This window comes from Diospyros lotus, chromosome 12 (genome assembly GCF_014633365.1).
Source record: "Diospyros lotus cultivar Yz01 chromosome 12, ASM1463336v1, whole genome shotgun sequence".
NCBI classification, from domain to species: Eukaryota; Viridiplantae; Streptophyta; class Magnoliopsida; order Ericales; family Ebenaceae; genus Diospyros; species Diospyros lotus.
In genome coordinates this window covers 16083638-16100586 of record NC_068349.1, presented here as the reverse complement: position 1 = coordinate 16100586, position 16949 = coordinate 16083638, and the positions used below count along the sequence as shown (strand labels likewise).

Below are 16949 nucleotides of genomic sequence, written 5' to 3'. Positions count from 1 at the left end.
GCTGAACAAGTGTATTACACGTCGTACCCCAGCACTTGCCGTGATAAACGTGATTGGATGGTTGTTATTAAAAAAAAGGCACAACCTACAATAATGGCTCCCGAAACTAATATGGAAGAACCTTTCTAGAATAATGAAATACCAGAACTCCCGCAAATTGATCAAAATGATGACCTTAGAGGTAGTTTACAAGATTTAGATGGGATAGTCGAGGAAATAAATATTTCAAATATTATTCAACAAGAAGAAGAATCTATATCAGAAGACGATGAAGAAGAGTTATTGTCTGATGACATAGATAGTGATGAATTTGTAGAAGAAGATTGATATATTTATGAATACATGTGAATTTAAATATATATATATATATTATGATATAATATCTTTTATATTTTTTAATGTCTATGACCTTGTACGTTTTATCGTGTTTTTTTGTTTCATGTAATTTCAAAAACAGATGTCAGGGCATTCATCTCTCGAACCAAGCAGGGGTAGTAGGGTAGAGGAAGACGTCGATCTTATAGGGACACACCTTCCCCAGATCCTAGTAGTGCTGGTTCACAGTCTTCTCCTTCTGTCTCCACACATGCTATTTTGTTTACTCCTTTATATCTTCAGCCATCGCACCCACATGCTTTCGTTCCCATGCCTTAGTTCTAACAACCATTCATCTCTATGCCATATCATATGGGTTATACTACAGTCCCACCCACATCCCACCCACCTGAGACTGCACCACATTCTGTCCCCTATCCCGGGTCTACTTTTCATCCCATAGGAGGTTCATATCCATACTCATTTATGTCGACACCACATGCACATCCTTCGACATCTTTTCCTACACAAAATGTTGACCCGACTCCATCTAAGCCAATTAATACCGACCGAGCTGATCACCGAGTAGAGTTATCCTGCAATCAGAACTGTGATCAGTGAGTATCTTAATTATATTATTTTTAATTAATTGTTTGTGATTGTTTTACATATAAATGCAATATCTTACATGATAAATATTGGTTTTATAGTTTTTTCCCCGAGGTTGGCCCACCAGGTGTACAGTCCAAGATTTGGAAGAGACGGTACACTAAAGCTTGGCTTTATTGGGATGACGTGCCTGAATTAACACGACGGATGTGGCTAGATAAATTTAGCATAAGTTTAATTGCAATTCTTAATTATAGAAAGTTTCATTTTAAAATTGTATACATATTTATTCATTTTTAATTTCTTGTAGAAGGAGTTTAAGTGGCAACCCGATGAGAATGATCGTATATGGATCACTTGGAATAAATCTGGTCGGAGAAGTTTTAGAAATAATTTGAATAAAATTAAAAGAGGTGCAAATAAGGGGGAATGAATGGATCCAATGGTGCAAACGAGCATTACAAGCCAAGTGGGATGAAGATGAATACAAGAAGAGAGTAGAACAAAACAAAAAAAATCGTGCATCTCAGACTGGTGGGTTAATCCACACAGGTGGATCCATTCATTTCACAGAGAGCTGAAATGAATGGTGGGTTATATTATTTTTTATTTATTTCATATATTTGTCATGTAGGCAAGGGAATTAAACTGCGAGCCCAATGAATTTGAGATTTTTAGGAGAACCCACACTTGAAAGAATGATCAAGGACAAGAAATATGGGTTGATAATAAGTCAAAGGCCGTCGCGATAATTGTATTTTGTACAATTTAATAAACATTACAATTTAATGATTTTTTTTATTAGTTGACAATGTCAATATTTTAATTTATATAGGAGGAGTTCAAGAGATTAAGTGCAGAGGCATCTTCAACATCAGCCGGCAATAGTGAGTCGTCATCTCCACCTACAATCGACAAACGTCAGATTTTTTATCAAGCTGTCTCTGGTAGGAACAAGAAAGGTCGTGTCTACGATCTCGACTCTTAAAGTAGGTAGTCCTTCCCAGTTGGATCTGATAGTAGTTCCAATGGTTCATATGGTTTGTGGACGAAATTAGAACAAATGAGATTGAGAGTCACCCAGATGAACGAGGAATTACATTATGCTCAAACCAAGGTCGTCGAGGTGGAAAATCAGTTGCAATCCACCGAGTCTCGGATGAATGTGGAGTTGCATTCTACTTGGACCGAGGTGACAAAGGTGAGAAATGAGAATGTGCAGCTGCGTTAGTGGCAGCAACAGATGATGGCGTGGCAAGAGTAGATGAATAGACAAATGATGGGGTTACAACAACCTGGACCGTCGATTCAACCAGGATTGAGTAATTTGATTTTTGATGATGAGGAACAAAATGATGATGATTGTAACTGAATATTTATGAATTAATCAGTTTGACTTACAAATTCAGTTTTGTTATTTTAATAATTAATATGAATTTTGATTTTTTTTAAATAATATATTTTTAATTTATAATAATTAATTAAAATAAATTGTTAATTATCATTAATTTCATTTATATATAAATTTTATTTTAAATAAATATAAAAGATAAAAAAAATTCCAATAATAATTAAATATGAATTTGTTTATAAATATATTTTTATTTATTGTAAATTTTTAAAATTTTATTTTTAATTTACGTTAAAAATTTTATTTTTATTTTATCTATTTTAATTATTATAGAAAATAATTTAAAAATTTTGTTTTTTTAACATTTTAAAAATTTTTATTTATATAAATTATTAATAATTTTAAAATTTTTATTTACGTTTAAATTTTATTTTTATTTTATAGCTGATCAGCGATGGGTTGTTTACCCGTCGTAATTAATTTTTTTAAAAAATCATTTATCAGCGACAGGAATGGGTCCCGTCGCTGATCAGCGACGAGACTAGGCCCCGTCACTGACCAGCGACAGGAGTTAGACCCGTCGCTGATCAGCGACGGGCCCAATCCCATCACTAAATTCGTCGCAAAACGGATCCGTCGCTATAATTTAGAGACACCAACTTTAGTGACGGATCGTCCCCCATCGCTAAATCTGTCACTAAAAGTTTTAGTGACGGATTTTAATGTTTTAGCGACGAAAATTTCCGTCGCTAAAACTCTGATTTTTTGTAGTGGAGTTTCTTTCCAAAGTTAGTGTATCCTAAACTTCATAGGTCGTTTCATGACATTAATTTGGCTAATCTTTCCTCATTTCTTTTGCTAACCGTAGGATATCTGACTAATCCTTGAGAAACTCTTGATTCTTCTTGGATTCCTTCTATATCTTTTACCTCAGTCGGATTTACACCTTTTGTTAGTAGTCACATTTGGTCTAATGTCGCCATAGTCCACTAGCTATTATCTTTCACAACCATCAACCTTTGTGGTAAATTCTTGCATACTGCTTACATACTAGGGTATTCTTTTAACTATGGCATTTACAGCTATCAAGCGATCAAATCAACACTTAATCTTATTCATACAAATCATTTGCATTCTTATTTCATTACCTATTGACGAAACCTTAAGTTTTGCCCCCAATATCTATCTAATCCATTGGATTCAGCTGCCAGTCTCACAAATATAACCTTAAACAATACATTAGCAATTACTAGTTATTATCAATTATTATTTACTGAAAATCACCTTAGTCACAAATATGGAATTCTCACTTCACTTAGTTGTAGGACTCATCCTTCCACTCAAGACACTTACCATTACGTTAGCTTTTGCTGGGAAGACTTTGCATAGTAGTCATAATTCTTTAGGAAACTCCCCTTGTTCTAACTCATGCCATATTTGGAATTCTCATCATTTACTCTATCCTTAGAGCATTACTCATCCGAGTCATATGACTGTGTTTCCACCAACCATCTTTCAAAACCTTGGATCTTATTCTCAAGGTTTATCTGATTCGACCCTCCAGACTTTGCTAAACTTCAAATTAGTGGCATATACGGAAGGTAACTAAGGTTTTATGTTCACAATATCAATCCTGTGTCATTAACTGGAGATCCATCCTCAATTGGAATTCCATCTAGTTCCGTCACCATGTTGACACATTCTTGATTAACACTTGACTGGGCAACCGTAACCCCTTATAGGTTTCATATCCATGCCTTAACCACATGTTTAGCCTATCTCAAATGCATAACATAGACTTAGAGATCCCTATATCCAAAATCTTTACATGTATCAGTAGTCTCATCTCAAACTTGGCTTTCATCTTGTAAGTATTGCCTCTTTTATGGCAGTTACTTCACGTAATGTCCTTGGGTCAGTTATCAATTCTTTCAATCAACCCTAATGTCATGGGGTCCTATTGGATACACCCTCTCAACTAAGATTAACTCTAGCCATAAACACTAGGATTCTTTTAACCATAAGCAACATTACTTATTTAGTCATTATGCCACAAGATACCACTTGACATCACCAGGTTAATTCATAGGCTTTTAGATTGCCACAACAAGTCAGTGGTCCTATCACGTCACCTTGGTTTTTCAGACCTTGGCTATCACATGTCGTCTCTGCACATACATACTGTCATCCACAAATTTTCATACCATTATCCTCCAAATTCATAATGACTCTACATATATCAAACTATTTTATCTCATGTCCCAAGTCAAGAATAGCTAGGTTTTCAACTCGAAATCTTTATGAGGCTCAAGACTACACCTCAACCTCCTATCATTTTATCCCAAACCAACATGACTCATTCTTATGCGTCGTTCACTCAAGGAAACCTTACCCCAATTCCCATATCATACCAACTCACGGTACCATTGATTATCATAGGCTTTCTTATCTTGACCTATTTTTTTTTTTTTTTTGGATCCTTAAACTTCACATCCCATTATCATAGTTATCAGGTCAATCTTCCATTCGAACCTCGAGAACACATATCATTAATTCCTGATCCTAACTTAGCAGCTAGGCCATTTCACGATAAGCCATTCATCCTTGATTCGTAACTTAGCAATCATTGCCAGCTATCTAACGTAAGGATCCAAATTTATAACCTCATTCTGACACTTATTTCGTCGAGGCATGATATAACCATCAAAATTTCTATGTCATCAATCATGTCCAAATCAGAAAATTTCTCTCAAAGAGACTAGACCATGGTCTAAATCGTACATCACAAAATATTCATCTTCTCAGCACTGCGTTAATCACATAACTGTGTCATCCAACATTTGTAGTGTAAGGTACAAATATAAGGAGTTAAGCTCCCAATTCTACATCTCCTCAAGGTCCCCATTGTAATACCGTATATTGCGTAGTGTTAAGTAAGTTCAAGGAACTAAAAATTGGTTTGAGAATTTAGTTAAGTAAATTGTCGAATTGATGCAAGGGAGTACCCTGAAATGTAAATATCTAAGGAGAGAGGTATGCCATTGACGAGTGTCTTGAGACGAGATTTATAACATTGAAAGTAATGGGAACAAAGATAGTTTTTGGTACAACTAATTTTAGCTTGAAAAATTGAATGATCATAAAGAATGTAATACCCGAGATTTCTAGATTCAGTTATTCAATTTCTAAACTAGGGGCAAAATCTTAAATACTGAATTTTAGGTAAAAGTGTTATCTACCTAAAATTTTGGGATATTATCATAATAAATCATTTCTTTACGGGCATAAGTGCAATTAATAAAATGGCCCGGGGACAAGTTGAAAGGGGTCTAAGTACAATTATCCAAAAAAGTTTGGGTCAAAGTGTAATTCTTGAAACCTTCTTCCTAGGGGCATGTGAGAGATTTAGGAAAAGCCTCATGATGGCTTTAGAGATAAGATAAAGGCTCATGATGACTTTAGAGATAAGGATGAAGGCTCGTGATGACTTTAAAGATAAGATAAAGCCTCATGATGACTTTAGAGATAAGGATAAAGCCTCATGATTACTTTAAGGATAAGATTTGAGAAGATTTGAAATGATTATAAAAAATTTTAGAAGATTTAGAATAATTGCAAAAGATCTTAGAAGATGTGGAATGATTGGAGAAGATTTTAGAAGATTTTGAATGATTATAGAAAATTGTAGAAGATTTGGAATGATTGCAGAAGATCTTAGAAGATTTAGAATGATTATAGAAAATTGTAGAAGATTTGGAATGATTGCAAAAGATCTTAGAAGATTTGGAATGATTGGAGAAGATTTTGGAAGATTTGAAATGATTAAGGAATATTATAATATAATATGCCTTACTTGGTAGCCAAGCTTTAAGGCCTATAAATAGGAAACACCATTTGGAGAAGAAATGGAGAAATAAGAAATTGAATCTTGAATTCCTTAAATATATACGATGGCCAGTGTATGTTGAGTTTGAGAACAATTAGAAACCTAGCACGAGAATCAAGGTGGGGCACAAGATTCGAGGTGTCTAGGTTTCGTTCAAGGTGATTAGTTCTATCCTAAAACTTAGTTTTGTTTCTACCTTAACTTTCTTTGATTAAATGCAAAAGGGGTTTTGTTGCATGTGAATGGTTTAACGTGTGATGGTTGTTTTCATGAGGGAAGTTCATCCCTAAATATTTTATACATGTGCATTGAATTTTGTGCGATAAATTATGTACATGAAATGTTGTTTTAAATGATGCATCGAATCATGGTATATGGCATTGGCATGTTTTTGTGTTTGTCCATGTAGGATGTCAACCTGTGATGTGGCACTTGAGTGATAGCACTAGGGAAGCGTGCCAAGGATTAATGCCCACTTGTGACGGGGACTAAGAGTGGACACCACCCTTACGAGTCGACAAGTGGTGCGGTTGAGAGTGTACACCACCCCAGATCAGCTTAAGTGGCGGGGTTGCGAGTGGACACCACCCCGGGGCCTTTGAGCGGTAGCATTGTTTCAGAGGTGGACGTGGATTCCCAGGGATAGTGTTGATCATCTTGTGGCCAAGGTTGTGTTGACGTGGTCTGGAATGCTTCTGAGTGGGAACGTAATCATGATGGGGTGATTCCCGGGTTTATGCATTAATGTTGCCCCTCTTAAGCTATAACGGTGTTATGCCAATGTGTTAATGTGGTTATGTTGCCTCTAGAGAGATTACTCTTTTCCCGTGGTAAGGGTTAAGCACTGTGTGGGATTCTCTTGGGCTATGGCTTGTCGGGATGTGTCAGTTTGTTTTATGTCTTGCAAACATTCATGAAAATGTTTTTGAACTCTCACTTAGATGATTCAACATCTAATTTGGACTATATCCCTAGAATATTAAAGCGTTCCAGTCGAAAGCAGCGGCACCAAGGGAAAGAGGTTATCGAGATGTAGTTGTTATTTACATAGGTGATCTTTAGCATGTTTCCATTGTTATGGTTACGAGATGTGTACCTATGTATTACGTTTTGATGATGTCATGTTAAGCGATGATACGATTATAATATTATGAATAAGGGAATTACGGTTATGTATCATTTGAGGTTTCAATCTAGTTTCCACATTTATGATGATTTACCTATCTTAGTTTATTCATTATTAAGTTTGATATACTGAGAAGGTGTAACAAGATTGTCGGGGAACGATTTATGTGTTGAGTTTATGTTGAAAAAAATATATCCTCGAAATCTTACATTATCTAACGCCTTGGGAAAAGTGGGGTGTTACAATTGGTATCAGAGCAAACTAGAAAAACCCTAATTGGAGACTCAGGGGGACTGTTAGAGGATTGAGGATTCATAGAACGAAACCCTACTTGGAGATTTAGGGGTTGTTGATTTAAAACGAGCCTAAGGAAAGATTTGTGTAGGGTACTATAAAGTCTCTTTAGTGGAAGCTTCATTTGCTCTTCCTTGTTCCTCGACCCCCCTTCTCTACAATCTTTTATTCTTTCCCTTTCCTTTCTCTTGTTTTCTAACCTCTCAAATAGGAGGAGAACCTTTCCAATTTATAGGCTAATTTTCCTCCTTTAAAGGAAAGTAATTAATGAGAGATTTGTGTTATCTCTTTAAAATCTTTCGTTTTTGGTGCAGAGTCTCCACATTATATAAAGAGGGAAAGGGGTTAAGGTCCAACGGGAGGGGATGGTTCCTATGCCATCCCCCTAAAAGTGTAAGGGGGTTCCCCAATGAGCATTAGCATGTTACTAGTGAGCTAACTTAGTGTACCTAAATTTATTTTGGTGTTTTGATGAATTACAAAAACGCTCAATTGTTGAATATGCAAATTAAGGCTCCTAAATGTTTCTCAAAATATTTCTTATATATTTAGTATCATAAAAAATTAATGTTTTTTAATAACTTCATTTTGCAAGGAGTTTTTAAATAAATTAAAAATTATTTTTAAAAAATTGGACCAATAAGTCGACTTAATCGTAGATAAGTCGACCCGGCAAAAAGCATGTTTTATGCAGGTTTTGGCTAAGTCAACTCAGTAGGGAGGCATTTTCAACTAAGTCGACTTAATTGAAAATAAGTCGACTAAGGCGCAAAAATAAGTTGATTCGCCATGAGGCTAAGTCGACTTAATTTATTCCGCTACCAAAATTTTTTAAACATTATGCAGGTTGCCCTAGCCCCTATATATACATCATATGCACGTCAAGGAAAACACTTATGCCATTCTGAAATCTCAAAGAAACTAGAAGAACTTTCTCAAAGATCTATTGCTTCTCAAGGCTTACGCTTTCGATTTCGTATCGAACGAAGAGCCTACCACTATTGGAGATCGAAGTGTTGAATATTCATCTCTCTGTCTTCGTATGATCTGAGGGTATATTTCTCATATTTATTATTGTTCTGTAACTATTAATATTCATTGATTGTTTAGAGTCCAAGTGTGGAGAAGTATTGTAACCTTTAAACTCGATTGTGACTTGTATCATTTGCTTAGATCTGGATTTATATCTAGATGTATATGTGTATTTGATCTAGTTTCCAAGGTAAGCTAAAGGAAAACCTTGGCGTTGATTGGATTTAATGGAACCCCAAGGGTGGTTAGACCTTAGGAGAGTGGATTAGGTGTTTGAGATACACCGCCGAACCACTATATATCATTGTATTTATCTTCCTTTAGTGCTTTGTTATTTATTGTGTTGATTTTAATTTTGCAAGATTAGTTAAATAAATCGATTGTGATATTTTAAGATTGATTAATTAATAACTCAATTGATCTAATCAATAAGGTGTAATAAAATAAGGTTTTTAATAAAAATCCTTCATTAATAATTATAACACCCCATCTCTCGAGCTACCCTAATCCCTGGGTAACCCAGAGAAGAGAACGCCATGAATTAAGAAAAGATCTGACAACCACTAACAAACATATAATATATATATATACACACACCATGTGTATGCCACAAGACCCAAAATGAAAATAGAAGACTTTAGGGGTTACAAACCCAATTCTAAGTTAGGTTACATGTTACAAGATAAAACCTATTCAACCTTTAGCCACACATTTTCCCAAGATCGTGATTTGAGAGTAGACTCAAGCACACATCTTACTACCCATTCTTTTTGCTTGACTCATTGCCATCTATTTCTTTACTTTTACCGGGAATGGTAAAGAGTACAAGGTGAGCTACAAAGATCAGCAAGTATAAGAAGCAGGAAGGAAAAACATGGAAGATAGTAATGTGACAGAGGTAAGGTGAGTGGTATCTAAAAAATATCTAAATGTGGATAATAGATTACAACACATGGACCACACACCCACCCATGATAATAATGTCATGCATAGCACATAAGAAAGCTGGTAAACACATAACTGGCCAATGGCCTCACATAACAATATAAAATGCACCAAAATACATACTAGCTTGTAACCGATACCTATAACCAGAGAAATTGTAATAATCTGTGGACCATAGGTCCTATCTCATATACTCGGCTATAGCCGTACATATATATAATCTCGCCCAGGGTCGTCACCTTTAGGTGCTCCCCTCAGTCGTCACTGCAGGAGCGTAACCCCAGTCAGGCTAGTGCCTACTGGTTTAGGGGGATATATCCCGACGGTACACAACCGCAGCGCGCATAACTATCTCCGATCTTGTCGATACATATGCAACACGTAGGATGACCACATACAAATGCACGTGATACAGTGGCAATATGTTATGCTCATGTCCACTCATGTTACATGGTGATAATATTCATGTCAGTCCATGCCCATGATCCACAATTACCACACTATCAAAACATGTCATGACAGGGAGTAACATTCTCAATTGTAATTATTCTCATCTCATAATCATGGACATCACAATGATTGAATAGCACTAGAAGTAGGGAAATTCCACCCTCAACTCATAGGAACATGAAAAGTAAGAGAGAATATCTTTGGGCGTGCAGAGTAGTAATAGGGCTCCAAGTATACATGCCATGGTTTTGAGTAATATTTGAATTTAAAAATTATTCCCATTTCATGTTATGATCATTATTGACAGTAAATCACACTGAGAATATGGAAGGCTTCACTCTTAGGCTTTAAAAGTAAATTAGAGTAAATTGTTAAATGTTAGAAATGTTGGTAGGGCATGGGGAAGGGACAAGCTTCCCATGTAAAATCTTAACAAATTCATCATTCCTTAAGGAAAGTAGAGAAGAACAAGCCCCACATAGCTGTCAAAATATTCCTCAAGTTGTAATCCATTAATGTATAAGAACCAACCATATAAAACTCACAACCCTGTTTATGTAGTAGCTTTAGTTTATTTCCCCTGTATTCAACCTCAACAACACCCTTAAGTTCCTAATCCACTCTCACAGTTCTCCTCTTATCACCCCCAAGTGGATATATCAAAGTTCTATAAAAAAATCCCAAAGCCCAATACCATGTTTATAGTGAGTTATAATTCAGAGAATGGGAAGGAAGAGAGAGAACTTGCCTTCTTAAGCTTCCTATGACCCTCGATAGCAGCTAGAAACCCCTTGGATGGTAGTATTCGGCTTGAGGTTGGAAAGGAGAAAAGGGTTTGAAAAGTTATAGAGGAGCTTACGAGAGAGAGAGCTCGAGTTTATCTCTTCTGTTTTTTTAATATTTTCCTCACAAATTCTTGCTTTTATATTTTCTCTAATAACAGAGACAGAGAGAGAGCCAGATAGAGAGCTAGATGACAAATGATAGTCAACAAGAGGCAGAGTAAGATGGCAATGATGATGCAAGCATAGAAAACGACGACAATACAGAGTGGTGGAGCTCGACAAAGATGGCGACGCAGGTAGAGACTAAGAGAGGTAGATCAAGACGAAGATGGCGAAGCGTACAACAACATCGTAGGTGGAGATTAATGGAGCACGATGGGAATAAAGAGAGACATAGCGACGTAAGTTGATAGAAGAGGAGCGCAAAAGAGAAGTCGAGAATGTGTTGCTATCTCTTAAAAAGTGATTTCTTCTATATTTTTAAGATACGGGAAATTTTTTGGTAGATGCATCATTTTAACACTTAGCTTTTCATTAATTAGAAATGACTTTTCTTTGACTTCTTTATTTTTTTTATACCAAACATAAAGACAAAATTCCAAGAGTCCTATGCTACCATTAAACAAGACTTTATATGGGGACGGCTTGTTGTCGTTATGTGGATAGCTTTCTACATAAAAGAAAAGGGACAAAGGAAGATTGAATATCAGGGATGCCTTAGTAGTGGGAAATTCCACAGCCTCAATTTGCATGAAAGTTCCACTCTCTCTGTCTCTCATAAAGTAGTAGTTGTCGGCTTATTGAGCAGTGGAAGCGCCAACCCTTTTAAATTTTCTCTCCCATTTCCACACCAAGGAAGCTGCTTCTCACCAACCTTTGAAACTCCCCAGAAATCTCTCTCTCTCTCTCTCTCTCTGAGTTCACCCTACTTTTACACATAAATATTCAAATGCCAGTCCATTTGCAAAGACTGATCCATCTATACATAGATTATATATTGATCAATTGAAGAAACTAAACTCTTATTTTATATATATATTGATATTGTTTGATCATGGAGATCACAGTCATATCAGCCGAAGGTCTCATCAACAACACATCCAAGCCGCTCTTCTCCCACCGTCTCAGGCCCTTCGCCACCGTTACTGCTCCGCCGTGTTCATCCAGAACCGCCGCTGCCGGCGACAAGCCCAACCCGGTTTACAGAACAAGGGTGGACGACGAAGGCGGGAAGAACCCTAATTGGGGCGACAAGTTTGTATTACCAATCGATGCAAACTTTTTATACCAAAGCCAGTGCTCCATATTCGTTGAATTGTACACCAAGCTTCTCACCGGCGGCCATTCTCAACTGGGTTGGTGTCAGATTCCGGCGTTTGATATCCTGGATGGGTTGACGCCGCCGGGCTCCGTGCGCCACCTGAGTTACAGGCTGCGCGCCAGGGACGGTTCGAAGGGCCACGGAGTTGTGAATCTTGCGGTGAAGTTGGAGGCTTCGGTTTCGGCGAGAAACTCGCGGGAGATGGGTTTGGGTCAGACGGTGATGGGTTTTCCTGCCGCTGTTGTGGCGGCGGCGGCGGCCGGCGGAGGAGAGAATGGTCAGTTGGATGTTAGATGTAAAGAGGGAAACAAGAAGGCGACAGGTCAACCAATGCAACGGTTTGGATCTTAGTGTGTATGTATTGGAAGTTTTTGTTTTTTTTTGATAATTGGATATTAAGATGTGATGTGTGATCATCCAACCTCATTTATCTAAACCAGACTTAGGGCTACCCCCCACCAATTTCTATTTGAATCAGCGAAGCAAAGAACTGAACCTAAAATAGTAATAGAAGAAAACAAAATATTTGGACGAAATGTTTGGTGATATCTTTACGAGCTGAAGAATATATATTGTGAGTTCTAGACAAATCAAAATAGGCTATACAGGGGTGGATCCAAGATTGAGATTAAGAGAGGCTGAAGCCCGTGCAGACCCCCTCTAGATCAGTGGATGGAACAATAGAAACAATAGACTCATTTGAACAGAGATTGAGGCCCATATAGGCTGCCCAGATCCGTCCTTGAGACTATACACGTAAATGGCAATGTCCTACAACAAATGTTGAATAAATATTTTAAATAAAATTGTGTGTATTATATATATTTATATTTATATTTATATATAATCTCAATTTTAGTTCTCTTTTAAATAGAAAACTAACAACCGAATCTCACTTTTGTAAACAAGATATCCCAAAATCAAAAGTTAATCCCAATCCATTATAACAAGCACGAAACAACACTTAGTAAGCTTCTTTCATTTTTTTTTTTCAATTAAAAATAATGTAAGCCAATTACAATGTTAATTTTCTTTAAAGGAGACTATTAAGAGTTTTTTCTCATTGTAGAATATATCTGATTTTAAACTATATTTTATATTGAAAAGTTGAATAGTCTCATAGTCTCCCAAACCTCACAAACAGCACACCCAAGGTCATTCTTCATTTTGTTATCATTAATCTAAATTATCTAACAATTAAAATGAGTTTAAGATTGGAATGTTATGCTTAAAAAGTAAAAAGAAAAACTCCCCAGCTCATTGGATTACCAGCAAGCTTTTGCCAAATTATTTGTCTACTTTTTGTAGCTGTAAGAATAGTATTGTTGTAGTTCTTAGGACACATATTAAGTGATTGAGTTGAGATTCACACCAATAAATTATGAGTTTGATTATTTATCATGCACAGTGAAACAAAATCTCTACCTACGATTTATCTTTTTTATTAAAATTGAGAGTATAAGTGACATAAATTCGCATAAAAACAGTAATTCCAATAATAGTATTGTTGCAGGGCGTTGTGGTGTAATAATAGTTGAGTAGATTATAACTTGGATCAGCTGGCTCTTAAATACATTAAATTAGGAGCCTAAAAATAGTAAATTATTTAGAGATTTGAAAAATAAATGATTGAGAAGCAAGAACTCTCCAATCCAAGGTGGGAATTCGTTTCTTATCTTCTCAAATTATTATGGGTATAACAAAAGTAAGTCAACTCAAATACAATTCGATTAATGTATTAACTCGTTCTGATTGAAGTGCACGTTTACTGATTGTGTAAATAAATATAAGTGAGAATAATTTATATATATTTTTTAATTATTTAATATCATTCTAACATAAGTAAAGCAAATATTTTATATATATATATATATATTGATGATGAGTTGTCGCCCACCACACTGCAACATCGTGATGGGTCTTACGCTATAATCCATAGACATAAGGCCGCGTTTGATAGCCTATATTTTTCTAGGAAAAGACATTTTTTTCACCCAATTTTTCATTTGTGTAGTGTTTGATAGCAAAATTTTTCCAAGAAACTCATTTTCCTATTTCTTGTCACGTGATAGTTTTTTTCCTTCAAATCATGGAAAACAAATTTCATGAGAGGAGGAGCTCTGATTTTCCAGGCAAATGAAACAGTAACTCACTGTGCTCCCGTCTTCATCCTCTTCAACTTCACCATTGAAGCTGTAGCGAGAGAGGGACAGAGAGCAAACGAGAGGGAGGGCGAGCGAGAGAGAGGACAAGCCAGCAAATAGGTCAGTAGCGGTGAGCGGCAACGGGTGGATGAGCGGGGAGACAACAAGAAAAAGGGCGTGTATATATATATATATATGTATTTGTGTGCGAACGAGAGGAAGGGCAGGCGAGAGAAGGCGAGCGGGCGAGCGAGAGAGAGAGGCAACGAGAAAGGGCGAGCGAGTCAACGGCGACGGATGGATAAGCGAGAGGCTGCAGTGAGTCTGCGTGTGCATATATATATATGTATATATATGTCTCTGTTTGCAAAAATGTGTATATTTGTATGTGTGATTGTGTAAATATATATATGTGTGTATATAATTTTGTATATATAAGTTTGGAAAACAAAAAAAATTTTAATTTTGTGGTTTGATTTATATGTGAAAATGATTTAGTTAATTTAAAATAGGTTATTATTTTAATTTTTCAATATTTTTCAATACAATTTCACCATTGAATTTCATGAAAAATTGATCATTTTCCATAGAAAATAATACCTATCAAACATGAAATATCAGGAAAATGATCAAATATTATGAAAAATATTATCAATCAAACACCAAAAGATGAAAAATAACATCATTTTCTAGGTAAAAAATTATAGCAATCAAACAGCTTAAATTTTTAATTTCCAGAAATTCATTTTCCCTAGAATTTATTTTCTTTTCACTCAAATTCTACCATTGCAATAAAACGCAGGCTAAGTTCTGCACGTGAACCCATCTCAAATTGGTGGGAATTGACAAACCCATAGCTAATTCTATCTGGTTCTGCTGCAAAACTCAAAACACATTTGAAATCTATTGAGTTTTGAAATTTACAAACCCACACCCATCGCCCATCCCAGATGGGATGGGTTTGTCTATTCCAAACTCAATTGTTTATCCAAAAGCATGTAATCAAGAATCGAAGCGAACCAGTATAGAATTCTACTATTGTAATCTCTCTTTCTCTCTCTCTAAAGAAGAAGAAATAATAGGAAGAAGATATAGGCGTTGTGGGCAAGAAGAAGAAGGAGAAGAAATAATGCTAACTATAAGAACTTATAGAATGATTTCAAAATTACAGTAAGTGTACGTGTAAATGAATTAAATCACAAAAAATATAAATACAATTTACTGCATCGTGTTCAATGGTTAAGTGGTGTCGATAAGTGCCACCCTTGCACTCCTCCGACGACGAACCATTTGGGGACACAATGGAATGATTATCTGAATCCATTTTAAGATTTAGTAAAACATTTAATATTTAATAAAAAGAACTATTAATATATTTAAAAATAATAATTATTTATACCAATCAAGAACAGCCATAACATAGCAGGCACCTATTCCCAATGACAGCTATACAGCAAGCAATGTTACGACATTGGGTGCCTGATTGATTAGACGTGATGAGATGGCCATTTGTTAGGTGGCATCATCAAATATTCAAACGCCTCAAGTCCAGGCAGCTTCCTTCTTACTTGCCCACTGCCTAATAATAATAATATTAATTAATGAAGGATCCCCTTTTGGCCCTGCCCTTGCCAAAATTAAAAATAGAAAGAAAATGACTTTTTGACTTTGATTGCTTGCAAATTTTAATTTATTTCTGAATGGACGTACCTAAATTAATTCCCTCACTTCTGCTGCCTATCACTGAGTGCCTGCTTCAATAAGGTAGAAAATAAAGGACACGCATAATAAATCATATTATTGATATTTTTTAAATTATATAATATATCATAAATAATAAAAATATTCTTCATAACTTATCATCTCTCATCATCTCGCGTTGCCTCATTATTTTAGATGGGGAGTATTTTAGTTATGTGTCTTATCGTCTTACCATTTTAAATGAGAAATATTTTAGATATTTTAACTATATTATATAATTCAAAATGTAAACTATACTGTATCAATAATATTTTTCCATACATAATACTCTGAAAATTCTTTCCTTTTAAAGGCATCTGTATTTATATAAAAGTCTTTTGTATTGTAGAATTAGTGATGGCAAGAAAAAATAAAAAAAAATCAAGTAGGACAAAGTGTCAAGCCACCGAGGCTACTTTGGAAGCCAAACACCACAAAGAAAATCAAACACCCAATCAAAGGAGATATAACTGTAAGGTATGAGTCATTCTCACGAACGCAGTTGGGCTAATCCATAAGGCAAAACAACCTAATCCACAAGGAGGCAAAACAACCTAATCCATGTGGAAGATGAACATCGAAATATCCTCTATAACAAGGTATGACTCATTCTCACAAACACAGTTTAGCTAGAAGAAAGTCTCAAAGTACTTATCTAATAGGTCATCATTTTGCCCGTTACTATGGGAACCAAGCCATAGTAAAGGACTACTACGACAAATTCTTTGGTAGTACGAGAGCCTAACAACTATAATGTTATTTTGAAAAAACCCACTCTAAACACTCTTGAAACTATTGAGTACCATCTCTCATGTAAAGGTTAAATCTCCTTTGATTCTTGTTGGCTTTGGTTGAGATATTTTGGAACTTAAAATATGACTTGTTTCACCTTATAATTCATTAGGGATTATGTATTTCTTGGTAGGATCTAGATCATTCAAGGTTTATTTG

General features: G+C 35.6%; 1 protein-coding gene across 1 annotated transcript; it reads left to right on the top strand.

Moving 5' to 3' along the window:
* The first annotated feature begins 11523 nt into the window (after positions 1–11523).
* LOC127787121 (BON1-associated protein 1-like) lies at positions 11524–12906 on the top strand. The gene has a single exon (XM_052314994.1). It carries the CDS (start codon positions 11848–11850, stop codon positions 12463–12465), a length of 618 nt encoding a protein of 205 aa, XP_052170954.1. The 5' UTR covers positions 11524–11847; the 3' UTR covers positions 12466–12906.
* Positions 12907–16949: the final 4043 nt, after the last annotated feature.

Coding starts and splice junctions, on each gene's coding strand:
- LOC127787121 (XM_052314994.1), top strand. CDS start 11,848: ATGGAGATCACAGTCATATCAGCCGAAGGTCTCATCAACAACACATCC.